General features: G+C 58.0%; 1 protein-coding gene across 1 annotated transcript; it reads right to left on the bottom strand.

Moving 5' to 3' along the window:
• Positions 1–531: 531 nt before the first annotated feature.
• UPB1 (beta-ureidopropionase 1) lies at positions 532–27,333 on the bottom strand. The gene is made up of 10 exons (XM_079763085.1): positions 27,203–27,333; positions 23,085–23,256; positions 19,266–19,353; positions 13,600–13,694; positions 10,904–11,065; positions 8,668–8,837; positions 5,534–5,615; positions 4,773–4,815; positions 4,044–4,198; positions 532–2,553 (listed from the first exon to the last, which is right to left on the bottom strand). Exons 1-10 carry the CDS (start codon positions 27,304–27,306, stop codon positions 2,470–2,472), a joined length of 1,155 nt encoding a protein of 384 aa, XP_079619211.1. The 5' UTR covers positions 27,307–27,333; the 3' UTR covers positions 532–2,469.

The following is a 27,333-nucleotide window of genomic DNA, read 5'->3' as shown; positions in this document are numbered from 1 at the left end:
CAGCTTTTTGAGTTTGTCTAGTAGGCCTTCCGGTTTTTTACCAGAAGACCCTCCCTAAGAAAAAGGAACTCATCTCCATGTCAAACATTATGCAGCCGGGAAAAAGAGTTTAAAAACCATTAAAAAAAAAATAATAGCCATCCTAACCAGTGTGAGAGGGTATCTCATTGTAGTTTTGATTTGCATTTCTCTAATGACCAGAGGCCTAGTGCATGAAATTCGTGCACTGAGGGGGAGGGGTCCCTCAGCCCGGCCTGTTGCCCTCTCGCAGTCCAGGGGCCCTCAGGGGATGTCTGATTGGCCTAAGTCAGGCGTCCTCAAACTACGGCCCACGGGCCACATGCGGGTGTTTTTGCCGTTTTGTTTTTTCACTTCAAAATAAGATATGTGCAGTGTGCATAGGAATTTGTTCATAGTTTTTTTTTAACTGTAGTTCAGCCCTCCAATGGTCTGAGGGACAGTGAACTGGCCCCCCGTTTAAAAAGTTTGAGGACCCCTGGCCTAAGTCATCAGTCGGACATCCTTCGAGCTTCCACAGAGAGGGGAGAGGCTCTCGCCACGGCCGCTGTGTTCGCCAGCCATGAGCCTGGTTCTGGCTGAGCGTCTGCCCCCTGTTGGTCAGCGCACATCATAGCGGCCGGTCGTTCCACTGTTCAATTTGCGTATTAGCCTTTTATTATATAGGAGGATTACTAATGTTTAGCTCTTATGGTGAGGCCATTGATCCACTTTGAGCTAATATTTGTGTGTGGAGGAAGGGAAGGGCCAACGTCACTCTTTCGCACATCGGGACCCAGTTTCCCCAGCACCTTGGCGGAGAGGACCATCCTTCCCCCGCTGCACGGCGTGGCGTCCTTGTCGAAAATCACTTGACAGCATGTGTGAGGGTTTCTCTCTGGGCTCTCGATTCTATTCCATGGGTACATGGGTCTGTCTTTATGCCAGTACCATGCGGTTTGTATTGCCATGGCGTGGTATTAAGTTTTGAAATAAGGAAGTATGAGTCCCCCCAACTTCATTCTTTTTTTTTTTTATTTTATTGAATTTTTACAGAGAGGAAGGGAGAGGGATAGAGAGTCAGAAACATCGATGAGAGAGAAACATCAATCAACTGCCTCCTGCACGCCCCCCACTGGGGATCCAGCCTGCAACCAAGGTACATGCCCTCGATCAGAATCGAACACGGAACCTTTCAGTCCACGGCCCGACACTCTATCCACTGAGCCAAACCGGTCAGGGCCCAACTCCGTTCTTGTTCAAGATTGTTTTGGCTATTTGGGGTCCCTTGAGACGCCATATGAATTTTAGGATGGTCTTCTCTATTTCTGTAAAAAATGTCGTTGGTATTTGCTAGGGATTGCATTGAATCTGTACATTGCTTAGGGAAATATTGACATCTTAACCACAGCTTCCAATCCATGAACACGGGTGGTCTTTCCATTTATTTATATCCTCCTTTAATTTCTCTCCGAGATATTTTATAATTTTCATTGTCCCCGGCTTTTGCTTCCTTGCTTAATTCCTAAGTATTTTATTCCTTTTGATGCTATTGTGAGATTGTTTTCTTAATCTCCTTTTCAGATTGTTTCCTATTAGTGTACAGAAATGCAAGTGATCTTTGTGTGTGGACGTTGTATCCTGCTGTCTTGTGGAACTCATTGATTAGTTCTGATCCCACTTCCATCACTGGGATCTGTATCAGCTGGGGTCCAACCAGAGACAGAAACAGTAGACTATACATTGAGAGATTTATTCCAAGGCATTGACTTGGATCGTTATGGGGCTGGACAGAGAAGTCTGACATCTGGAGAGCCCGCTGCCTCAGGCAGAACTTTCTGGTCGGGGACTCTGCTCACAGGGCCTTTTGGTGACTGAATGGGGCCGCCAGGGCCATCTAGGGTAATCCCACTCGCTCAGTTAACTGGCTGTGGACGTTAGTCACACCTACACAATACCGTCACAGCAACGCCCGGGTCGTGTCTGATGAAATAACGAGACTGCAGCCTAACCGACTTGAACGTACAATGGCCTCCTCCCGCCTGCCAGGGCCATCCAGGGACTCCGGGTCGGCCTCACCCTCTCCCGCTGGTACACACACTCCCTCGCTGACCCTGGAGTTGCTGACAGTCTAAACGGAGAAGTGGGGGACCTCGGGACGGGGCAGCCCATCTGTCTAGCTTCAAATCAACCCGCACAACCAGTGCCTGGGATATGTCTATACGGAGGCCAAAGTCACATACCAGAAAATTAACCAGATTAAAGTGCACAGTTCCACGCGCTTAGTCCCATCACCTCAGAAGGAAAGCTGTACCCATTAAGCAGTCACCCCTCATTCTACCCTCACCATCGGGATGTTTAAGAATTGATCAGGACAGCAACGTTATCAGGGCATCATCCAGAAGAACGGTCACACCTGCCGACCGGCTGCGGGCAGAGGCGCCCTCCAGGGCGGGCAGGGCTGAGGGCCAGCTACTCTCGCACGACGTGGGGGCGGTAGTTGGGCTTGACGGCTTCCGCCAGCTCCCGCGCGTACATGTCGTATCTGCCCGTCATCTGGAAGCAGAGCAGGTGCCTCAGAGGTGCCGGTTATACATGTCCTCGCACGCGCCACCACCTCCTGCCACTAGAGGGCAGCAGGGGACAGGAATGCCTCCCGAAGGTTCAGATTGTAAGACAGAGAGGCAACCCGCCTGATCTCCCGGCCTGGACTCCGGGGCTGTGGTGAAGATCCCCGATGCCGTGACTCACCCCGGCCCCTCTGTCCTGTTCATCCAGCAGCTGTGACCTGCGCTGAGGCCGGAGGGGGACGGCCCTGTGGCCCTGCAGACCCCAGGCGAGCAGCCCGCAGCCCGCAGCCCAGGGCACCAGCCAGGAGCGGAGGCGTCCGGACGGGACGTGCACCGTGGTCTCCTGGCTCTGGGTCTGGGGGTCCGTCCCTCCACACGGCAACTCATCGTGGACACAGATGGAGGCTGCTCACACCCCAGCATTCCCCCCCCCCCCCCCCCCCCCCCGGAAGGAGCTTGTGCCCATCACCCAGCCTGGGAAGCCTGCTTTCAGAGTCCCTAAGGAGCAAACGTTCTTCTGGTTGTGGGTCCCAGCTCCTCATCGCAGGTGCCTCCCTTCTCTGAACTTCCCAGGAGCGGAGGCGGCCGGGAGGCGGCCGGGGGCCATGCCTTGTCCGTCTGCCGAGGCTCTGAGACTCGGGGACATGCCTGGGACCCAGGTCAGGCCAACGGGAGCCCTCATCTGGCTGGACCCAGAGCCCTGCTTCCCCCTGGACACGTGGGCAGTCATTCAGGCATGACAGTGGGACAGTCACGTGCACGTATGATCTGCCCACAAGTGGGTGCTGAGTCGGTGCAAACACTGCCCGCGCTGACTCAGCGATCTCCGTGTGCGCCGTGGTGACAGGCCGCCCTCCGCGGGGGCCCAGCCACGGCTGCCACTGCCCCCTGCCGGGGGGGGGGCACCTACGCGCCTCTCCTGATCGCTGGGGTCCCAGGTATTAGGTGTCCAGCTGCTCGGGGTGCACGTGAAGCCCCTCATTTTACATGGAAGCACGAGGCCCGGGAACAGGGGGGCTGCTGCGGCGACCGAGCGAGGACGTGGCCAAGCCCGGCCCGTACTCCCCTCCTCTCCGCGACCGCTGCCCTCCCTGTCCGGGCCTGGACCGCGGGGCCGGCCACGGCGGAGCCAGACGCACGCATTCATCTTGTGGTGATGCCAACGCCCGGGAGGGAGCGGGACGGAGGAGCCCATCCATTCCAGTCCCCGACAGATTAAACTGAGATTAATGCGTTCACGGCGCCCAGAATCTGAATCAGATGAGAGGTCTGCTGAGGTCTGCTCCTGGGCCCCGTTTCCCCCGAGGCTGGCTCCATGTGAGCTGCCCGGCGGGGCAGGCCCGGGCCTGCAGGAGGCGGGACCAGCCCTGGGCTCCACGCAGAGCCCCCCGCGGGCTGTCCCCCAGGGCCACCCCGCCGCTGCGGCGCTCAGCCCGAGAGCAGGATGGGGGCTCAGGCGGGGGACGCGGGACCCACCTTGAAGTTCCAGACGTCATTCACCTGCCGGCACAGGTTGAGGTTGAGCTCGGCCACCAGCAGCCCGTCCCGGGTGCGGGAGAGGCCGGGCGTGCGGCTGCTGTCTGGGGCGGCCACGTAGCTGGAGCCGTAGAAGTAGCCGAAGTCCTTGTGAGCTGGAAGCAGCATGGACAGCGCGTGAGCTTCGCGGGCAGACAGCGGGGCGGCACGTGGAGGGACGCCCGGGCCCAGGGACGCACACCCTCCCCAGCTCTGCCAACGCCGAGGCCCCAGGACCTGCCTCCCCCCGCCCCCCTGCGGCCCTGAGGGCCCAGCCCTCCCCTCTGCCTCCGGGACCGGGACCGTGTCCCTTCTGTGTCCCCTTGAAGAGTGTCAGCCCTGGGCTCCCACCTTCAGTCGCCCACAGCCCACAGCCCACGGAATCGCCCACAGCCCACGGGGCCGCCCACAGCCCACGGTGCCTGCTCGGCTCAGGGCGAGGGTGGGCGGACAGGGACAGAAGAGAGGAAGTGGGTCTGGGCACCCCAGTCCCGAGGGAGGGAAGGATGGAGTCCAATCAGCCCTCTGATCCCCATGGGGAAGGAGCGGTCACAAGCCCAGGACAGCCTGCCCATGCCCGGCACACACCGGCCCGCTGTGGGCAGGGAGCCGAGGGCGCGGAGCGGGAGAAGCCAGCCCCCCCCCCCCCCCCCCCGCCCCTGCAGCCCGTGGAGGGGGGACAGAGCGTACCTTTCTTCCCGTCTCCGGAGGTGAACTCGTGCGGGAAGTACTCCTGCGGGACAAAAGCACGTGAGCCACCCCGCTCTGTTCACACACCGGGGCTGGGGCGGAGTCGGGCGCTAACGTGGGAGGCCTGGCCGGCGCTCAGGGCCACGGGCGGGCTGATCACCGACCCATTGAGGCCCCGCGCTGGGCGGGACGCAGGCCAGGCCGCCTGCAGCGGGAACCCGCAGCCAGGCCCGGGAGGAGCCCCTGTGCTGGGGGACCCCGCGGAGGCCCCGGGCGTGAGGGGCTGAGGTGGGCGTTTGGCTCAGGCGTGATGAAGCCCCGTCCTGGGGCCAGGAGGCGGCGAGTGGCCATCCACGCAGTTTCCCGTCTTTCCCCCCCCCCCCCCCCCCCCCCCGAGCCTAAGGGAACCTCACAGCAGGTGAACGGAAACACCCGGGTCCTCTGTGCCGTCAGATGAGACCCCTTTCCCGTGGGAACCTGGGTGCTCTCAGGTGAGCGTGCGCCCCGATGGGGAGCGTGAGGAGGGTGAGTGTAACGGATGCGCTGTGTGTGGCGGCCAGGGCCATCCCGGCGTGGGGCCCGCAGGGAAACCACGCCACCACAGGGCAGGCAGCTTCCCCTCCGGGGCCGGGACCCCAGGCGCTCGGAGAGGGGCAGGAGGAGAGGGGCGCCATGTCCCCGGCGGCAGACAGCACCCCTTCCCCGCAGGCTGCCCGCCGCACGTGGCTCCGTCCCCTCCTCGCACCCCTGCGGGCCCTCACCTTGCCCACGCGGTTGATGGCGCAGGTGAAGCAGTGGTTGGCGATGGCCGCGTTCCTGGCCTCGATGGGCCACATGGACTCGCTGGGAGAGAGGAACGAGAGGAACAGGTGCCGCTTCCCCCACATGGCTGCCCGGCCCGAGCTGTGGCCGCCGCCCGCCTTCCCGGCCTTTGGGGGGGGGGGGGGACAGCCAGGGAGACCGGCTGTGCCTGTGGGTGGCCCCATGCTCAGGCCCAGGCGGCCTTTGGGAGGCCGGCTGCAGGCAGGAGCGGCCCTGGGTCAAACCTCGCCCTGAGCCTCAGCTTCCTTTTCTGAAAACCCTCGAAGGGAGATAGAGACCGAATGACCCTGCGGGCGAAGCTTCCAGAGGGGCTGGTGGCAGGATCCACACCTGTTACTTCTCCGCGCCCCCCCCCTCCTGGCGGAGAGGAGCCCGCCCCCCAGGCTGGGCAGGGCCTCACCTGGAAACGGCCCCTGCGAAGGCCCTGGCCCCCCACTCCCCCCAACCCCCACCCCCGCCCCCGCCCCTCTGTGTCGCTGGCAAAGCAGCCCCACAGGGAGACGCTCAGGCCAAGCAGCAGGGACCCCGAGGGAGCGTGGGCCAGGGGGAGGGGGAGGTCCTGCAGCAGGTGTCACCTCCCCTTTCCCGGGCCCCCTTTCCCGGGCCCCCTTTCCCGGGGCCTTTCCGGTCTCCCCTTCGGAACCCCAGTCTCTGAGCGGAGGCTCCCTGCCCTCTCAGCGGCCCAGGAAGGAGCGGCCTCCGCGCAGCTGAGCTGGGGGCTGCCCTCAGTCCAGCACCTGCACGGGGAGGGGACGTGGCCCCAACCGGAGACCCCGTTCTCCTCCGCACCAACTACAGTGTGCCCGCTCAGTGTGCCTGCTCAGTGGGCCTGCTGGCCGCTGATTCTCTCTCTCTCTTTTTTAAAATATATTGTTATTGATTTCAGAGAAGAAGGGAGAGGGAGAGAGATAGAAACACCAATGATGAGAGAGAATCATGGACCAGCTGCCTCCTGCACACCCCACACTGGGGATGGAGCCCACAACCCGGGCCTGTGCCCTTGGCGGGAATCGAACCGTGACCTCCTGGTTCCTGGGTGGACGCTCAACCCCTGACCCCTGCCGGCTGCTGATTCTCTCCTGTCTGAGGAGCATCACTGAGGCTCAGGGTGACAGGCGTAATGCCCGCTCGGAAAGACGCAGCGGCTGGAGCTGAACGCCCGAACCTTCTCTCCCGTCAGCGCGCACCTGGGTTAACCAGGGAGGAGGGGGAGGGGCGGCGCTGTCGCCAGCCTCGTGCTCAGGAGGATTCACGCGTCTGGCGAACAATCACGGGCTTGATTGAGGGGACTCATTTGGCTGCTTTCTCCCCAGCTGCTGCGCGGAGCTGACAAAACTTTGAAGAAAGGATTTTACAGAAACACGCCCGTCAGTGACATTTGCAGGGAGGGAACAGACAGTCGCAGGGCGAGCGGCATAAAACATCTCCCCTGCAATTCTCCAGGGAGGGCGTGCTGCGTGGGACTCAGACCCACAGCTGGCGGCAAGCTTGGGCTCCCAGAACAAGCGAGGGAAAGGAAGCGGGGGGTGCGTGAGAGCCCAGCACGTGCGGGAGTCACACGGAGCCCAGGGGGCCGTGGGGACATCTGCCGTATTCCCAGCGCGGCCCCGCGAGCCCCTAAAAATACTCAGGGGGGAGGCGGGACGCAGCGGGGGTGGGGTGGGGCAGCGGCTTTCTGATGAACCCACGTATGTGGCAGAGCTTCGACCACACGGGCTGCGTGTGACCGCCAGGGTGACTCAGTTCATCAGAAAAGCACGTCACGCCCTGGTCGGTGTGGCTCAGTGGATAGAGCGTCGGCCTGCGGACTGAAGGGTCCCGGGTTTGATTCCGGTCAAGGGCACGTATTTTCGGCTGCAGGCTCCTCCCTGTCCTGGGCCCTGGTCATGGCACATGCAAAAGGCAACCCATCGATGTGTCTCTCACATCGAAGTTTCTCTGTCTCTCCCTCTCCCTTCCTCGCTCTGCAATCAGTGGGAAAATGCCCTCAGGTGAGGATGAACAACAAAGAAGAAAAGGCTTTGTGGTTAAAAGCAAGGTTCAGAGCCCGGGCAGGCGTTAAGGACCCTCCGCTCGGACTCCCTCGCTTGCTTTGTGCCCAGGTGCCTGCCCTCCGTGCACTGGGTGCTGCCGGCAAGAGGCTAGGCATCTGCGGGGCCCCCGCCCCCAGCACAGGGGCTGCGGTGGGGGGAGCTGATGCTGGCCAGACACCCCCTGCTCTGGCACTGGAGAAGGTTTGTGAATCCTGATGACTAGGGGGGGAGTGGGGTCCTTATCATCTCCAGGCTAGAATCGCACAAAGCACCTCACCAAGGGCAGCCCGAGGGGACGGCAGGCGGCGATCGGTGTGTTTTCTGTTTCATGGAAAAGCTGGTTGAACATAAACACCCAGTCCCAGGCTCAGATTTGTTAGGCGTCCTGGTGGTGGCACCTGCCTGTTCCCCAAACCACCTCCGAGGACCCTCCCGGATGCCCACTGCCCGGGAACCTGAGTGCCCGCTGCCCGGGAGCCTGAGCGTCCCCCAGCCCTCCCAGATGCCCGCTGCCCGGGAACCTGAGTGCCCGCTGCCCGGGAGCCTGAGCGTCCCCCAGCCCTCCCGGATGCCCGCTGCCCGGGAACCTGAGTGCCCGCTGCCCGGGAACCTGAGCGTCCCCCAGCTCTCCCAGATGCCCGCTGCCCGGGAGCCTGAGCGCCCCCCAGCCCTCCCGGATGCCCGCTGCCCGGGAGCCTGAGCGCCCCCCAGCCCTCCCGGATGCCCGCTGCCCGGGAGCCTGAGCATCCCCCAGCCCTCCCGGATGCCCGCTGCCCGGGAGCCTGAGTGTCCCCCAGCTCTCCCGGATGCCCGCTGCCCGGGAGCCTGAGCGCCCCCCAGCCCTCCCGGATGCCCGCTGCCCGGGAGCCTGAGCGCCCCCCAGCCCTCCCGGATGCCCGCTGCCCGGGAGCCTGAGCATCCCCCAGCCCTCCCGGATGCCCGCTGCCCGGGAACCTGAGCATCCCCCAGCCCTCCCGGATGCCCGCTGCCCGGGAGCCTGAGCATCCCCCAGCCCTCCCAGATGCCCGCTGCCCGGGAACCTGAGCGCCCCGATGGTGGCCGAGGGGTTGAAGATGATGTCGGCCCCGTTGACGCTGTACATGAACCAGTTGAGGGGGTGGTGCCGCCCGTAGCAGATGTTCACCGCGATCCTCCCGAACTGCGTCTGGAACACGGGGTGGCCCAGGTTCCCCTCCATGTAGTACGTGGACTGGAAGACAGAGGGCCAGGGGCTGATCTTTTTCCTCTTAGAGGGAGAGAGAGAGAGAAGCATCCATCGCTGCCTCCTGCATGCAGCCTGGCCGGGGATCGAGCCCACGGCCTGCACGTGTGCCCTGACTGGGAATCCAACCGGCGACCTCGGTCCATGGGGCGATGCTCCAACCAGCCGAGCCACACCAGCCAGGGCCAGGGCCAGGGCCAGGGCCAGGGCCAGACGCGGAGGCCTCTGAGCTAGGAGGTCTCCCTGTCCTTAGACTTGGCAGAAAAAAAAAAATATGGTCCGTACTCCAAAAGTGACCCTCGGGGTGTGGCTCTCCTTTAAGTTCAAAATTCCAATGTCCTCCAAAACAAACAAACACAGAGAACCCCAGACACAATAGCCACGCGCCAACCCAGGGGACATCCCCGTGGCTCCGCATTTACCGCAGTTTCTTTTGTGACGTCAGAAAACACCCAAAGCAACTTCCTCAGGGTCTCAGGCTCAGCATTGGTTAGGTTCCGGTCACGGTACAAGGAAAGGCTGAGGACTGGTCAGGGTTAACATGAGCTGGTCAATGTCCTCACCAGTCACATGTTCCTATAAAAACGGTTAGAGCCCGGCTGGCGTGGCCCAGTGGTTGAGCGACGACCTATGAACCAGGAGGTCACGGTTCGATTCCCGGTCAGGGCACAGGCCCGGGTTGTGGGCTCCATCTCCACTGGGGGGCGTGCAGGAGGCAGCCCATCCATGATTCTCTCATCACTGATGTTTCTCACTCTCCCTCTCCCTTCCTCTCTGAAATCAATAAAAATATATTTTAAAAAAATAAAGGTTAGAGCGGAAGGGACCAGAGCTCATCAAGAGCACCCCCGCCCACCCGGGGGGAAGGCGGGAGCCTCAGTGGGCACGTGACCTGCCAGCTCACGAAGGCCACTCTGAGCCTGGAACTCCCACCCTGAGAGCGCTCGTCCCCGCCAAGTCCCTGGGCTCCCGGCAGGCTGAGGGGTCCCTACAGGCAGACAGGCGGAGGCCGCCTGCCGTCCCTCCCCCCTCCCTCGGGTGCTGGCCCTGGGACACTGTCATGGACGGCGCTGTGGGGGGCAGAGGGAGGGCGGGGGTCCTAAGCCGACCTGTCCCGGAGCATTTCGCTCCCTCCCATTCATTTCAGCACGCAGCAGGGGCAGCGACCGGGGCGTGCCCACGGGTGGACGCCGACGCAGATCCTGGTACGTGAGACCAGCCCTTCCTGTCTTCGGAGCTAACCATTAATCCAGGGTAAACAGGCGCGGGCACAGCTCCCGGCCCGGCCAGCTGTCACTGAGCAACGCCGAGCCTTCCCTCTCCCCCGGGGACCTCGCTGGCTCTGCGGGTCCCTCCTCCTCTGCCTGACCAGCCGAGAGCGGCTGGACCCCCACAGTCAGGGAGGGTCACGGTGGACTGGGGCGGCCACCGCCGGAACGGCGGCTCAGACTTCAGATCTTGGGTTCTAGGTGGAGTTCATGTCCCTCCTTTGTAGGCCCACCCTCTCCATCCTACCAACCACAGATCAGCATTAACCAATCGAAACAGCTCCCGAGACTGAGCCCCTGATCGCAGGCACGAGGCCCCGCCTGAGCCGCGTGCAGAGACGCACACACCGCCAAGGTCACCAGCACGTGGCAGTGGCCCTCTCGGTTCCCACGTGAGCACAGACAACACCCCGCCCTCCACACAAGGGTAGACGGAGGAGCTCCCGGCCTGCAAGCGGCCGCAGGGATTGGCTCCCGCCTGTCATGACTGCTTTGGGTTTAATGTACACACCACTTCCTTCGAAGGAGAATGTCAGGAACCCGATCAGGTGGTATTAAAAAATAAAAAGCCTCTGTGCTAAAGGTGCTTTGGACTCTCCCAGGAGGCCCCCCGCCCCCGAATCCTATGCACTCAGGTGATGCAGGGCTATATGGGGGAGGGCCCCCGAGCCCTGCAGCCCCACGGTGCGCTAGCGTCACATGATGTGACACGACCTGGCACAGAACTTCCGGACAGAGACACCCCCTGAGCTGGACGAGGGGAAGCGCGCAGGCGGGGCGGCTCACCTCGTTGAAGTCGCCCACTCGGGGGATGTGGTTCTTCCTGGTCTTGCCCAGGACCGCGCCCGAGTTGGAGATGACGACCGCCGTGTTCCACAGCACGTCCCCGTGCTCCCCGTCCCGCTCCAGCATGGGGGACACCACCACCATGTTGTGCTTCTTTGCGAGCTGGGAAGATGAGAGACGGGCCGAGTCCGACTTCCCAGTCAACGGCCGTGGGTTCCTACTGAACATTTCAGTGCTTCGTCCGATAACTGGCCTCGCTCGGGGCCGGCACTGGGCGTTGGGAGGACGGGATGCCCGTGCGGCCTGAGGCCCGAGCTCAGGGCCACGGCGCGATCGCTGCCTTGTGCGCTGCTGGGGGGAGTGAAATGGTGCGCCCTCGTGCAAACAGCATGGCGGTGCCTCAAACATTAAAGGTTTGGAATTGCCACGGGGTCCAGCAATTCCACTCCTGGGGGGAGACCCAAAAGCATGGGAAGAAGAGGCTCGAAGATCTATTCGCACACCGCGGTTCACGGCAACATGACTCACCACAGCCAAAAGGCGGAGGCAACCCAGTGCCCACCTGTGGGTGAGGGGTATGGCCACACCATGGAGTACCATTCAGTCTTAAAAAGGAAGGGAAGTCTGACACACGCTACAACATGGGTGAGCCCCGAGGACATCACGCTAAGTGAAATAAGCCCGTGGCAAAAGGGCAAACACGCACCGTGTGAGCCCGCTCCCGTGCAGGATCTAGTGGTCAGACTCGGAAGCGGAAAGTGAAACCGCAGCTACCAGCCGCTGCGGGCGGAGGGGAGTGTTCAGTGGGAACCGAGTTTCAGATTGACGAGATGGGGAAGTTCTGGAGATTTATGCACAGCACCATGAGTGTGTATGTTGAGCTGGACACTTACATAGAATTAAGATGGTAAATTCCATGCTATGTGTTTTTAATACAATAAAAAATAAAAGAAGAATAATCACCTTACTTTATATAGATATTCATAGGAAGGCTCTGATACTGAATCCCTTTGTGTCAAATAACAGCATCATCAGGACCTGGGGACCGGTGGGATGAACAGCCCCAGCCAATCATTTATCTTCAACTCTAACTAGCCAATCATTTGTCTTCTACTCTAACTAGTCAATCATTTGTCTTCTACTCTAACTAGCTAATCATTTGTCTCCGACTCTAGTCAATCATTTGTCTTAGACTCTAACTAGCCAATCATTTATTTTAGACTCTAACTAGCCAATCATTTGTCTTCGATTGTAACCAGCCAATCATTTGTCTTCTACTCTAACTAGCCAATCATTTGTCTTCTACTCTAACTAGCCAATCATTTATCTTCTACTCTAACTAGCCAATCATTTGTCTTCTACTCTAACTAGCTAATCATTTGTCTTAGACTCTAGCCAATCATTTGTCTTAGACTCTAACTAGCCAATCATTTATTTTAGACTCTAACTAGCCAATCATTTGTCTTCATCTCTAACTAGCCAATCATTTGTCTCCGACTCTAACTAGCCAATCATTTGTCTCCGACTCTAACTAGCCTGTCATTACCTCTGGCCTTAAAGACAAGAGAGGGAAAGCACAGTGGGGGAAAGCGATGCTATGAGCCATATAACGGTGGCCGTGAGTCCCCAGGCCCCTCTGGATGCAGACAGGTGTCCCCTGGTGCCATTTCTCGTTCCCACTCTTCCTCTCCTCTTCCTCCAGCCCTGGTGCAGGCGTGCCATCTGCAGTCGCCTCCTAACCAGCCCGGCCCTCTTTCCTCCCACAGCATTGAATCAACCACGTGGTGGGTGAGAGATCCCCCCGCTAGAACACTGGTGTTTGGAATCACAACGAAGTATTGACAGAGTCACCATGATTACAGTTCTGCTCGGAAAACCCCCCAAAATACGCAGACACTCTGAAATGGGCTGGGGCGGAAGGAGAGGGGTTCTCTTCAGTTGAGACTGAAAGGCATTTGGCCTCTCCTCGTGGGGAGGAGCTCCTGTTTGCATCGTAAGGTGCTTTGGGGAGCAGTTTCCCGAGGACCCCGTTGCCAGAGCATAAAACCCGTTCTCTCCCAGCGTGCCCCTCGGTGGTCTCGGTGCAGGCGCAGTCGTGCCACCGCCACCACAATCCAACGGCAGCACGTTTTCATGGCCTCAAGTGGAAACCCGAGACGCATTAGCGGTCGCTCTCCACCCCTCCCTGTCCAGCCCCTGGCAACCACTCATCTGCTTCCCGCCGCCGTGATTTGCTTACTCTGGACATTTCACATCAACGAGACCCTACAACACGTCTGACGAGGTTTTAATCAGGAAAAATGAAAGCCAGTTTCCGCGCGGAGGAAGACGGGCCACCGGGGAGGCTGACGGAGCCCAGGCAGACAGCAGGCGGCCGCGCCGAGGGCTGGGCAAGGGCCCACTCTGTCCCTGGCCCGGAGTGCCAGCTCGGCCACGTGCCGCTGCAGAGCCTGCCACGGGGTTCCCCGGCCACCCGCCCTCCCCTGGCTGAGGCTGCCTTCCCTGAAAAGGCCATCAGGGGCTCTTCTGGCTCCGAAACGCCGTGATTTTAAGCGAAAGTACAACTTTTAGAAAAGGGCAGTAAACAGCCTTATCTAATCTGATCTGGCGCCACCACAGCCGGCAGGTGCTCCCCGAGGGGGCCACGCCTGGCACGTGTCTGGCAGCTGCCGCCGGGGGAGCAGGTGACGGCCTACCTTCTGGCAGAACCTGGTGGTGGGCCCGTCCTCGGCTGACTCGGCAAACTCCGTCCACGGGAGCTTCTCTCTCGTGCAGAACGCAAAGGGCATGGCTGCGGGAGGAGAGGCAGGCATCACACCCGCGCTCAGGGCCTCCGCGGGAGCGCCCTGGCCTGGCAGCGGGGGTCCCCGCGAGAGCACTCGGCCCTGAGCGCCTCGGGCCGGCTTCCAAGTCCCCCCCACCCCCCCACCCTCCGCCCCCAGCTCTGGACAAAGGACAGACCCTAAGCTTTCAGGCTTCATAGCAAAACGAGGAGAGGCCAGATGCCTCACCTACAGTCTTAACAACAATCACAGCTCAGACTTGAAGAGACACCTACCCTCCCGTGTCACCGCAGCCTTGGGCACCGAGCGGAGAGAGGGGAGCCACCAAAGGCCCACAGATGGAGAAATACCAGGTGGACCGGTTAATGGTGCGGATTAACCATCAACCGGTTAATAATGCGGATTCTTTTCCATAGATGGGGTTACACATATGCTGATATATATGCGATTTGATATGTAGGCTATTTTGTTGTATTGACAACAAGCTTCAAAATCTCGTATGTCAAATTTTCTGAAGGTGTTAACTTCATAGATATTTTTACATTTAAAAATGTTGAATTTCGTGCCCAAAAAAAGAGCATTTGCGGGAAGTTTTAATTCATTACTTTATTTTGAAAAGTGCTGCTGAAAGTGATCGTATACTTCAGGAAGCTTATGGTGAACATGCTCCATCTCAAGACACTTGTGAACGCTGGTTTAAACGCTGTAAAAGGGATGATTTCGATGTGAAAGACAAAGAACGTCCAGGTCAACCGAAAAAGTTTGAAGACCAACAATAACCAGCATTATTGGATGAAGATGCATGTCAAACTCAAAAACAACTTGCAGAAAGATTAAACGTTGCTCAGCAAACAATTTCTGATCGTTTATAAGCAATGGGAAAGAATTTAAAGGAAGGAAAATGGGTGCCACATCAACTGAACGAAAGACAAATGGAAAACCGAAAAGTCACCAGTAAAATGCTGCTTCAACAGCACAAAAAGTCTTTTTTGCATCGAATTGTGACTGGCGATGAAAAGTGGATTTATTTTGAGAATCCCAAATGCACAAAATCATGGGTTGTTCCAGGCCAACCATTAACATCGACTGCAAGGCCAAATCGCTTCGGAAAAAAAAACACTGCTCTGTGTCTGGTGGGATCAGGAAGGTGTGGTGTATGATGAGCTTCTAAAACCAGGTGAAACTGTTAATACTGATCGATACAGACAACAAAGAATCAATTTGAACCACGATTTGAAAGTAAAATGACCAAGATGGGTCAGAAGACAGGGCAAAGTAATTTTGCTTCATGATGATGCACCATCACACACTTCAAAACCAGTTAAAGCCACGTTAAAAGATCTTGCCTGGCCCTAACCTGTTTGGCTCAGTGGATAGAGCATCGGCCTACGGACTGAAGGGTCTTAGGTTCGATTCCGGTCGGGGGCATGTACCTTGGTTGCAGGCACATCTCCAGTAGGGGATGTGCAGGAGGCAGCTGATCAATGTTTCTCTCTCATGGATGTTTCTAACTCTCTATCCCTCTCCCTTCCTCTCAGTAAAAAATCAATAAAATATATTAAAAAAAAAAAAAAAGATCTTGCCCGGGAAGTATGAACCCACCCGCCGTGTTCACCAGACCTTGCTCCTTCAGATGACCACGTGTTCCGATCGATGGCACACGCACTGTCTGAGCAGCACTTCAACACGGACGAAGAAGTGGGAAATGGGGTCTCTGAATGGTCTGACTCAAAACAAGAAAAGTTCTATTGGGACGGTATCCACAAATGACCTGACAGATGGGGGAAATGTGTGACTAGCGATGGACATTACTTTGAATAAAGCACTTTTGATGTTTCTCTTGAAATTATCGTGTTTTCTTTTATTACAAGATCCGCATTTTTAACCAGTTACTAGCTAATCCGCATACCAGTTAAAATGCAGATACCGGTCCACGGAGAAGGAAGAGAATGGTTAGCACCCCCATTCCTTCCAGTCCCAGGAGGCCTGGGACGAAGACGGTGTCAAGTGCAAAGAGGCCACCGGTGGCACCGCCCCCTCTCCGCAGCCAGGGGTGGTGGCCAGGGAGGTGCCTAAGTGGGCAGGAGGCTCTGCCAGCAGCAGCCCGGCGGGGGCCTTGGCAGCAGGCTCACGACTCCCCAGGCTCCTCTTCAGCGAAGAGAGATGAACTGTCTGGAGGAAGCCAACAGAGGAGCTGTTGACAGCAAACCCGTCCTTAATGAGCATTCCTTCTCAGCTTTCAGAGCATTAGGGGAGACTCGGCGCCCCAAGAGAATAACACCTCCCTTCCCGACTTCATGTCAGATGGAGGAGCGCTCCCGATTTCTCCGTCTCCGCTCTTCCCATTTTAATGGCTTCGTTTCCTGTTTACACAACCACCGCCATGTAAACAAACTTTCCAAAGAAGGATGTGGGACGGAGGTGGGGGGGGGGGGGGGTAGGGGGGCTGGCTGCCAAGTCCCAAGATCAGTTTCCAATTCGAGGGGAAGGGGGTTCCCCATTCATTGAACCAACCCTCCCAGAGTCAGGCGGTGAGCCTAGAGCTGGCCCTGCCCGCAGGAGCTGCCAGACTCGACAGAGCAGCTGAAGTATAACCTGGGGGGGCTGCAGGACGCCACAGAATGCCCCGTTCTGTGCCGGGGAGTCCCCAGGGCCTGTGCGAGGCTGTGATGAATGAGTGGGAGTTTTCCAGATCCAAGAGAGAGGAGAGAGTTGGTTAAACCATCCAATGAATATTGTTTAGTGTCTGTCGTACACCGGGATTGTTGAGCCACCAAAGAGAAACATGGGGTGGGGGATGAATGAACAGAACGTGGCCCATCGTACAATGACATAACCGAGCGACACCCAGACGGGCCTCGCGCAGCTTGCAGTCTAATGGAAGCGTCAGGAAAACCGGAAGTGACGTAACCAGAAACTTGAGAGAAACGCCTGGGTGCAGACGGCAGGCTGGACTCGCACCGAGATCCTTTCCTGAAACCCCACCTGCGTGGCAGAACAGGGATTTTCATGTGAAGGTAGAAACCACCAAGGATGGGGCACTGAGAGAGGCACAAGAGCCACAACATCTAGGAGGCTGAGAGGATATCTCAGAGGACAGAAAACGGAGTCCCTCCGGCCATGGAGGAGCCCAGGAGGCACCCTACCCTCCACCACAGGCCCCTCGCAAGCTCAGGAGCCAGAGGTGCAGCGTGGCCCTGAAGGTCGGGAGGCAGGGAGGGGTGACAAACCAGCAGGATTGGTTGCAAGTCTGTTTAAGAAGCAGTTGGAGGCCCAGATCCAGCCTCTACGAGGAGAGGCCGGGATGCGCCCCGCCCACCCTGCAGAAGGCTCATCCTCCGGAGAGAGTTAGGCAGAGGGTCGCTGGCCCTGGGGAAACCAGGACAGAGAACGGCATCGTGTCCAAAACAGAGGGGTTAAGTAAACACCAGTGTTCTGGACCCCTGTTCTCCTTCTCTCCTTGGCAGGAGATGAGAGGGATCTTCTCCGGAGCATCTGACCGGCCTGAAGAGAATGACCTGGAGACAGGACCGTGGGGGATTGCATAACCAATAGCGGAACTGGGTCACCCTCCCATGAAGCTCGATGAAGAAACCCCTCCTGCAAGCTCCGAGACTGCAGTCAGCTTGTTCACCCCCAAGTCTTAAAATAGAACCCAGCAGGGGGAAAAAGACCAAAAGGAGTAAGAAGGGACTCTGTAGGAAGAAAAAAATAATAATTCTTAATATCTTCAGAGATAAGAGAAGATATTGCAATTATAAAATAACAACAGGACATGATAAAAAAGGAACTTTCAGACCAAAAGAACTCTGATAAGCTCAAAATATGAGAGCAGAAACCAAAGACTGAATAACAGGCTTTGAATGACAAGTTAGGTAAAATCTACCAGAGAAGTGAGGGGGGAAAAAGACAGAGATGTAAAATAAATAAATAAACAAACAAACAAACAAACAAACAAACAAACAAAAAATATAAGGATTGAGCCCAGAGTTCCAATATCCTATTAGCAGGATATCAGGAAGAAAGCAGAGAAAAAAAAGAGGGGAGAAAAATCACTAATGAAACAATGTAAGAAAATTTCCTAGATCTGAAGGACCCAAATTTCTAGACTGAAATAACCCATGGAGCGCTTAGAACAGTGGATGCAAATAGATACAACAGCACATCATTATGCAATTTCAGAGAATCAGAGAGAAAGAGGAGCTCCTACAACCTCCTAGAGAAAACTACCTGAAGCCAGAAGACAATGGTGCAAGGTGCTTAAACTTCTGAAGGAAAATGATTGCTGACCTAGAATTCTATACCCAACCAAACTATCAACCAAGTCATAGGAGAAAGGTCCCCAAAAGGTTACCTCCTATGTGTTCTTTTTCTCAGGGAACTACAGTTGACCCTGAAAACACAGGGGTTAGAGGCACCAACCCCTCCAGCAGTTGAAAACCTGCGTATAACTTTCAATTCCCCCAAAACTTAATGACTGATAGTCTATCGTTGACCAGAAGCCTTACCGATAACATAAACAGCCGATTCGCACGTATTTTGCGTGCTATATGTATTATATACTGTATTTTTACAATAACGTAAGCTAGAGAGAAAGAAAATGTTATTCAGAAAAGAAAAAATATATTTGCAGGACTGTATTGTGCTGTATTTATTGATACTGTAAGTTTAGGTTGTCTGTTTAGATGAAAAAAAAAATCCATGTATAAGGGAACCCTCACAGTTCAAATCTACATTATTCAAGGATCAACTGTACTCCACCTAAATGAAGGAGCAAACCAAGAAAGAGGAAGGTGTGGGAGGGGAGAATACAAGAGCAAGGCAAAGGGACTCCCCAGGATGACCGTGATGGGGAACCCCAGGATGACCCTGGCCAGCAGAGGGGACGCCCAGCTCAGACCCGAGAGAGTCAGAAGGCCGTGGGACACGTGCCTTCCAGGAGATGAAGCCAACAGACGGCTTTAGGAAACCGGCAGCGAGTTGGGGTAGAATTTGCGGCAAGTACGCAGAAAACAAAGCCAATTCCAGGGAAACTGAAAGCTGTCGGGGAAAGAAACCCAGGCCCAAGGAGCGCAGCTGGAGGTGATTACAGAGGTCACTGTGCTGGCTCTTGGGGCCTGGGACCTGGGCAGTGCTAAGGCGGAGGGGCCCTGGCCAGTTCAGCTCAGTGGGCAGAGCATCGACCTGCAGACCGAAGGGTTCCAGGTTCGATTCTGGTCAGGGGCACGTACCTCGGTTGCAGGCTCCTCCCCGGCCCTCTCTCTTAAAAAAAAAAAAATCCAGTAGAAAAATCCCCTCGGGTGAGGATTAACAAAAGGAGGAAGAAGTGCAAACAGATTCAGAAGGATTTGGGAGGAAGGACTGATAGGACCAGATGACAGACTGGGGCGTGTGAGAGGGAGGGAGAGAGGCTGGGCTTCCTGGGTTTCTGGTTTTGTTGACAAAGAAACTTTCTGTGGGTGAGAAAAGAAAGGAGACTTTAAAAACCGTGGAGCAGATGCTATCAACATGGAGATAGAGCAGTATTGCCAAGGGTGGCTGAGACCCCTCCCCCTCCGCCCCCCACCAGAGAGACTTACTCCACGCCTCCTGGAAACAGATGATGTTGACCCCGCACATTGCAGCTACCTCCACGATGGACTCGATGCGTCTGTGAAGGGCGGAGACCTGGCGAGGGTTAGGGGAGCGTGTGAGATCTCGCTTCCCAGCAGTATCGTCAGTTTGGCTCAAATAAACTCACAAATTCTCTACAAATGTGGACTTTCTTACATCAGCATTTGTTGGCAAGATATATATATATATATGTTTTTTTAAATTTCAGAGAGGAAAGGAGAGGGAGAGAAACATCAATGATGAGAATAACTGATGGGCTGCCTCCTACACACCCCCTCCTGGGGACCGAGCCCGCAACCCAGGCACATGCCCTTGACTGAAATCGAACCTTGGACCCTTCAGTCTGCAGGCCGACGCTCTACCCACGGAGCCAAATCGGCTAGGGCTGCTGGCAGGATTTTAAAGAAGCCCACCCAGGACCACCCCGCAGGCCCAGACCCGGTGCTAGGTACCAGCACGGGCCCCTTGCGCCTCACCCTGCGTCAAACTGGGTGAACTCGGAGAGGACATCAAATAAAGACACTCTCCAACCTGGTTGGAAGGGACCTTATCAGGCACCTGACCCGAATGGACCCCTAACCTTGCCTCTGCCTCCAGGGGCATCAGAGTCTCCTCCAGGTCGGGAAGCTGTGGGCATCAGAGGTAGACAGCTCCCCCAAGGCGCTGCCGAGGCGTGTGCACACGCCTATGGATTGAGGTTGAACTCAGAAACTATTTTGTCTGTCTTTCTCTGCCTGCTACCGATTCTTAGCCATCATACTTATATTTGTTCCTCGGGTTTTTCTATATAATCCAACTGTTTAGGATTACTGAACATGTGTGTATAAGATAATGGCTAACATTCTTGCTATGGCTTATGTAAATGTTTTATTAGATGCAAAATACAGAAAAATGAGACAGACAGCAAAACTTGGATCATGATGTACCTGCCCTTGCCCTTATGGGGAAAATTGTGCCTCAACTCACATTTCATGGTGACAGGATCGCCCGCCCCGTCCCCAAAGGTCAGCAAGAGGATGTTGATACAGAGACTTCCTAGGAATGAGACTTCCCACAGCTGTGAGTCCGCACTATCCCAGCCAGAGCTGGGCCAAGCCAGAGCTGGGCCATCAGTGCCTCCTTCCGACTGACTTACAACCAAAAGGGGGAATTGAGGGAAAAGGGGGGCTCTATGGGAAGTGACTTCACAGGGTGATCTGATCACAAATTCCTAATTAGGCAGGGCAGGTTGGCAGTCGCTCCTCAGGCCTACCCCTTCCTTGGCAGAAGGTCATCTTTGTCGTAAGCAAGTCCTGCGCCCTGTCCTTGTCCCTGGGCGTCTGGGTGAGCCCATCTTTGAGAGGACTCTCCCTCTGACTGCTCAGTGGAATCTCGGGGACGACAGTGCTGTCCAGCTCCTGCCTTGCTTCCCCCCACCTTCTCACGTGACCCTCCTTACATTCCCTCCTTAGTTTCCAATGCCCCAAACTGCAGACTGTTCTTCTCGGGGCAAGATTTGCGATCTTGCTTCCTGGCAATGTTGTCAGTTTGGGCTCAAGTAAATTTATAAAAATTCTTTAAAAATAAATAAAACCCGGGGATTAGAGCACGTGAGTTCTATCGGCGGAGACCCTTTTAGAACTCATCCCACCCGTAGGGAACCACAACCCCTCCCCCCACTGGGTCAGCTGCTGGAGGGCGAGCAGGGTCGGGAGGCTCTGACCGCAAATTTTGTCATCAGATCCAAAATCTACACGAAAACGGGGAGCTGCTGAGGCTCTGGGGTCCCTCACACCCTCGCTAAGGCCTTTCTCAGCCTCAGTGTACCTGCCTGGAGATTGGGGAGCACGCTGCCTGCCTCATGGGGTTGCCAGAAGGATGCATTGCTAGGAGGATGGTGGTTACTGCAAGAATAGGGGGTGGGGGGTACACCCAGTGGGCCTACCACACTCAGGACATCCCCTGGTTTAACTGTTCCCTCGCCCCAGGACACAGTCCACTCCCCGCCCCCCGCCCGCCATCCCACATTCCAGGCTTCAGGAAAGCCTTATCCTGCCACTTCTAAACTTTATTTATTTGTTTGTTATCCTCACGCAAGGATATTTTTCCATTGATTTTTAGGGAGAGTGGAAGAGAGAGGGAAACATAGAGATAGCCATGTGAGAGAAACACATCGATGGGTTGCCTCCTGCACGCGCCCTGACCAGGTCCCGGGCCGGGGAAGAGCCTGCAACCTGACCGAGGTATGTGCCCTTGACCGGAATCGAACCTGGGAACTTTCGGGGTCCGCAGGCCGAAGCTCTATCCACTGAGCCACACCGGCCAGGGTCTGCGGCTTCTATTCTCCTGTGTGTTGCTCATCGTTGAATGACTCGCCTTTCTCAGCTGTGCCCTTGGCCAGGGGTGTGCTCTCCCCTCCCCTCCGCCCCCCTCCCTGGATGAGCTCTCCGTGTCACCCGCCGCGGGGAGCGTCTCCTGGGAGTCCGGAGGTGCCCCTGCGGCGGAGCTGTTCCCATTGCGCCGTCACATTCCTCCGCCGCCTGTCACTCCCATGGCCCCAGGAGGGGCGTGTCCCCACCTTCCCGGTGTCCTCAGCACCAGGGCTGGCTCCCGGGAGACGGTCAGCAGGGTTTGCTCGGAGAAAGGGACCCGGGAAGCCGCTGATCACCGGGAGAGCACGCACTCTTCACGGCGCTCTCTCCCCTGCAAGGCTCGCACCCGGGACCCTCGGGTGTTTGCTGGGGCTGACAGCGTGCAGAGCGGGATGCTAGGGTGGCCCAGCACCCCTGCCCCTGACAACCTGGGGCCGTCAAGGAGACATGCTGACAATCAGCTCATCTGAAAATCAGGAACCTTTTAATCCAACCAGAGCAGAGGAAGGCCCGGCCGGTGTGGCTCAGTGGTTGAGCATCGACCTAGAAACCAGGAGGTCACGGTTCGATTCCCGGTCAGGGCATAGGCCCGGGTTGCGGGCTCGATCCCCAGCGTGGGGCGTGCAGGAGGCAGCCGGTCCACGATTCTCTCTCCTCATTGGTGTTTCTATCTCTCTCCTCCCTTCCTCTCTGAAATCAATAAAGATATATTAATAATAATAATAAAAAGCAGAAGAACCGAAGTGAGGACAATGCAGAAACCGGACCTGGAACCCAGCTGACCTCCGGTGTCTCGAGAACCCCTAGGAATCCCGAGCACGCGGCCGCGGAGGCCGCCTCTGCAGAGGGCCGGGTGGTGTGAGCAGCTGGAGGAAAGCTGCGGAGACGTGTACACAACACACCGCCGCGTCTGTGCCGGCAGGTTTCTTTAGGGAAACACAAGGTGCCGTCCCGCTGACAGGCCCTGTAAGCTCATAAGCAAACGCCCCTCACATTCCCGCAACCCCGCGGCACCGTCAGCTGACAGACACCTGGGCACAGAGAGTCCCGGCCTGAGGGACCAGGCAGAGGGACACAGGACAGACGGGCGGGTCCTGACTGGTGCGCGCTGGCGGGAGGCGGAGGCGGAGTTCCGTGGACAGTGCGAACCAGCCACCAGGGCTCCATCCCAGGGGAAAACGGAGGAAGCAGAGGTGGAGGTGGGAAGGTGGAGGTGAGAAGCGAGAGGAGGCCGAGAAAGGGGAGGAGGCAGAAGAAAAAGAAGAGCGAGAGGGAGACACAGGCAGAGGGGTGGGGGGCGGTCAGGGCAGAGGTGTCTGGGCACTCCATGTACCTGCTGGCCGAGACCAAGTGGCCGGCAGGGGGCTGTGGATGTGTTCCAAACACAGAGCGGGCCCGGCCCGGGTGTATATTTAGGGGCAAAAGCAGCCGCACCTGCTTGGCCACGGGGGCGTCCGCGGGCAGGGGGAGTCTGTTCTGCACGAGCCCCACGCGCACGGTCCGCGGGCCCCGCAGCTGCTCCTCGGCCGCCTCGAAGGCGTATCCCTGCAGCTCAAAGTCCCCTTCAGCGGCAGATTCGAAAGCCCTGCTGGGCAGGTCGAGCTTCCTAAATGGGCAGAGAGAAGAGGGGAGGTGATTGGCATGCTCGCTGAATGAAAATCCCCCGGCCCCAGTCATTCATCAGGCAGGGAAGAGGTCACGTGTCCTGGCAGGAAGGCACACAGAGCTCGGGTGGTGTGGCTCAGGGGTTGAGCATCGACTTATGAACCAGGAGGTCACGGTTCGATTCCCGGTCAGGGCACATGCCCAGGTTGCAGGCCCGAACTCCAGTGTGGGGCATGCAGGAGGCAGCCGATCCATGATTCTCTCTCAGCATTGATGTTGCTATTCCTCTCTCCCTTTCCCTTCCTCTCTGAAATAAAATAAAAATTAAAAAAAAAAGGAAGTACACAGAGCCCTAGCCAGTTTGGCTCAGTGGATAGAGCATCAGCCTGCAGACTGAAGGGTCCAGGTTCGATTCCGGTCAAGGGCACATGCCTGGGTTGTGGGCTCGATCCCCAGTGTGGGGCGTGCAGGAGGCAGCCGGTCCATGATTCTCTCTCCGCATTGATGTTTCTATTCCTCTCTCCCTCTCCCTTCCTCTCTGAAAACAATAAAAATATATATTTAAAGAAAAAAGCAGGCACACAGAGCAGTCCAATGGCAGGGCGCACGTGTGGGGACTGGAGTGGGGCCTGGAGGAGGGGGAGGGCCTGGACCCGGCCCGGAGTGGGGACTTAGGCTGCCGGTCACTGGGGACATTCCGGCAGGTGGCAGAGGTCAGACCTGGCCCAGGGAGGGGGGAGGGGAGCGGCAGGGAGCCGGTCAGGAGCTGGGGTTTTGGAGTGGCTGAAATCAGGGGGAGAGGAGTCTCGGCCATCAGCATAGGAGCGAGGAAATGGATTCCCCAAAATGCCTGTGGACTGGAATCAGAGGCTCTGCTGAGCCTGGGGGGAGGTGCGCCGTGATAAGAGAGTGGGGGGGCTGTTGAGAACCGGGCTCAGGGAATGGCTGGGTGGGGAGGCCGGGACTGAGAGCGGGACAGAGGGCCCTGTGGCCTCACACCGAGGACTGCAAGTCTCCCGGGATCCCCGCCGTCTGTCTGCTGCTGCTCCTTCGGGGAGGGGTGGGGGTGGGGGTGCGGGGGGCTGGGGGCAGGGGGTCGGAGGGCGGTCCCACGCTCAGTGCTGGGTGGGCCAGCGAGGGCCCACATGTCCGGGCTAAAGGCCCGAGCGCTCCCCGGTTTGTGGTTTATGAACAAAGCCCGGTGGATGATTGACGAGGCCCCCCCGGGAGCGCCCGCTGGCCCCATGGCAAGCACCTGCGGCCTGCGGCGAGGCCCCGGCCGGGGAGGCCTTGCCATCTGGGGACGCGGTGGTTATGAAATACCCAGGGAACACATCAAAAAACAACCTGACAGCCATTATCTAATAATAATACCTCCCTCCCACCTGAAGTCACTTTCTTCAAGAGGTTTCTTTCAAAATCACAGGCCTGTCAGCCAAGCCCCTGCCGCCCCTGCCAGGCAGCTCCCACCTGACAGCCTGACAGCTCGGGGACGGGCTCCGCCCCTGCCAATCAGCTCCTCTCCTCGCAGCTCAGAAATGACAGCGGTGCCCACACCTCGCCCCCTTCGCCGTGACGCCTCGGAGCCGGTCCTTCCCTCCGCAGCGGCCCCTCCATCGCGGGCTCAGCCCCAGGACCAGGCCCCGCGGTGGACGGAGAAGGCAGTGACCATCAGCCCAAGTCCACGCCAGGGAGCCGCACCCCGCTGTGGGGAGGCCCTGGCGGCGCGCCCTTGGCCTGCGGTCTCCCGCCGGGAGGAGGGCAGGTGTAGGGGGCCTGGTCTCAGGTTGGCAGCCCGGCTATCACCATCACCTGGTGATGCCCCTCCGCCGCCGCCATCTTTCCCGACCCACGGCCCACAGCTGCCTGCTCTCCCCTCTCCCACCACCGCCTCCTCGCCGTCTATGCTGAGTTGCACCTCCAGCCCTCAGTCCCTGCACACACTCTCTCCCAGGCCTGAGGCGAGGCGGGCCAGGCCCCTCCGCTTTCTTGGGGCTCTACCTGTCCTCAACGTCCCCCCACAGCAAGATCTCCCCGCCCTGGTGTTATCCAGGGGGCTCATCGCCAAGCCTCGGAGAACCCGTTCAACCCGTGAGCCCCATTCCTTCAAAACATGTGCTGTGCCCACCGAGGGTGTGGCTGGCAGCGTGGTGGGGCGCAGCTCAGCCACCACCGAGGAAGGGCAGAGACCAGCAAATGAGCCCCAACCTCACACAGGGTGGGGGGGCGGGCAGGGGGGGGGGAGGACCTGTGCTGCCCACCCCTTCCCTTGGTCCCTATAGTTGGGGGTCTGCCCGCCACCCCACATCCTGCTACGAAGGCCCCCGCCCCTCCTGGGCTCGCCTCTAACTTCAAGGAGGAAAGCCCCTCACGTCCTGTCCTGGCCCCAACACCTTCCAGGTCCTTCTCCCGGCCCCTACCTCTCCACCCAGCTCCCGCCTCCACAGCAGCCTCTCGCTTCTAGAACGTCCCCTCGCCCCGCGTTGGAAATAATTGGATGAGAGCTTTGTTACAAACGAAACACGTGCTCATGGGGGGGAATCGAACAGTGAAAAACGACATCAAATGAAAAATGAGCCCCCGGCTCCATCCTACCCCTCAGCCCCCATCCTGAACTCCAGGGATGACCCACCCAATTTTTTTTTGGGGGGGGGGGAGCAACCAACATTTTTGGTGGCCTTGTTTCGACAAGGCTGGAAAAAAGCGCCCCCCCCAAAAAAAAACAACAAAAAAACCCACAAACCTATTCTCATCCCTCGCACAGTACCCTGAGGTGCCCCTTGCTTTAAGACACCTGGACACGTTTGGGAGCCTCCCCTGTGGCCAGCCCGACAGGTCTGGTGGAAGTGGTATTCCAGCATGAGCACACTGGGGCGGGGGGGGGGGGGCCTCGGAGGTCACCCGGTCCTGGCGTCCTCTTTGGGTCTGAAGCGGCCTTTTTGGCCAAGTTCTGTACCACTCCCACCCCCAAAGGCAGCTGTCCTCCTTCACCTCCCACTGGCAATGAAAACACCTGTGGATGGGAGGCCTGGCCTCCCCGCAGCAACGCCACAGCCTGGGCAGCAGGGAGCCGCCAATCCAATCCACACCCTCACGTTGCTGCTGAGCTGGTCAGGTTCCTGCCTTCCTGTCACTGCCAAGGCCAGGGAGCCCACCAATGGGCAAGGAAGTGGAAGGACCGTGAGTCAGAAGCTGCATGGGGTCAGAGTTTGGATTTCATTGCAAAGAGTCATGGAAATCCCGTAGAGACCTTTAAGCAAAGGAGCAATAGGCTATGGTTTACATTTTCCGGTTGCTTTGAGAAAAGGGGACTGAAGAGAAGGTGGCGGGGGGTTGGGGGATAAGAGTGTCTTCCGCCTTTGTAAACCCAGGGTCCAGCAGGGCAATGCCCTCAGAACGCCCAGGACCGGCTGCGAGTGGGAAAACATTTGCAGAGCGTAGTCACCAACTCCCATGGCTTGCCAAGTGGGAAGGGTTCCTTGACCCCCCAGGTTCAGCAGGCCTCCACCTCCAGGGGACGCCAGAGGCCTGCCCCAAGGAGGGGCTGGGGCTGGGCCACCAGGTGACCGGCGGGGGCTCAGGCTGGAGGCTCTGACCAGCACAGACACCAGAGTACAGGCTCTGGGGAGAGTCCTGATCACTGGAAGCGAGGAAGGAGAGTAAGGTGGCCACAGAGAAAGCCTCGGGGAGCAAAATACCCGTCCTTTCCCTTCCGGTTCCGGGCAACAGGGGGGGAGAAGTGGCTTGGAAAGGCCACGCCAGCCTTGCCTGGCCCCCGAGCCGGCACATCTAAACTTCTAATGGTCTCTGCTTGCCTCTCGGGACTTCGTTACCGCCCCTGCAGATCCTGAAGCAGCGGCCTGGTCCCCGGGCCCACATTCCCCACACTCGCCGGCCCCAAGGTACATTCCTGCCCCTAGCCCCCCCGCAGCCTCTGGGCTCCAGACCTGGTCTCCTTGCCATAGAGAAGGCGTTTCACCTCCCTCAAGTCTGCTGGTGGCAGGTGCTTCTCCAAGCTCTGCTCCAGCGACTCCCACTCAGGCTCCGCCATGGCTGGAGATGTCCAGGCCCAAACTGC

This window comes from Cnephaeus nilssonii, assembly GCF_951640355.1.
Source record: "Cnephaeus nilssonii genome assembly, chromosome: 22".
NCBI lineage: Eukaryota > Metazoa > Chordata > Mammalia > Chiroptera > Vespertilionidae > Cnephaeus > Cnephaeus nilssonii.
This window is presented reverse-complemented; position numbering and strand designations above follow the sequence as displayed.

What these genes read in the sequence shown, in the direction of transcription:
- UPB1 (XM_079763085.1), bottom strand. Translation starts at nt 27,306, where the DNA reads ATGGCGGAGCCTGAGTGGGAGTCGCTGGAGCAGAGCTTGGAGAAGCAC. An exon ending in ACGCCCCCGTGGCCAAGCAG is followed by an intron (nt 19,354 to 23,084) that starts GTGCGGCTGCTT and finishes AACCCTCGCCAG; the next exon opens with GTCTCCGCCCTTCACAGACG. An exon ending in CCACCAGGTTCTGCCAGAAG is followed by an intron (nt 11,066 to 13,599) that starts GTAGGCCGTCAC and finishes TCATCTTCCCAG; the next exon opens with CTCGCAAAGAAGCACAACAT.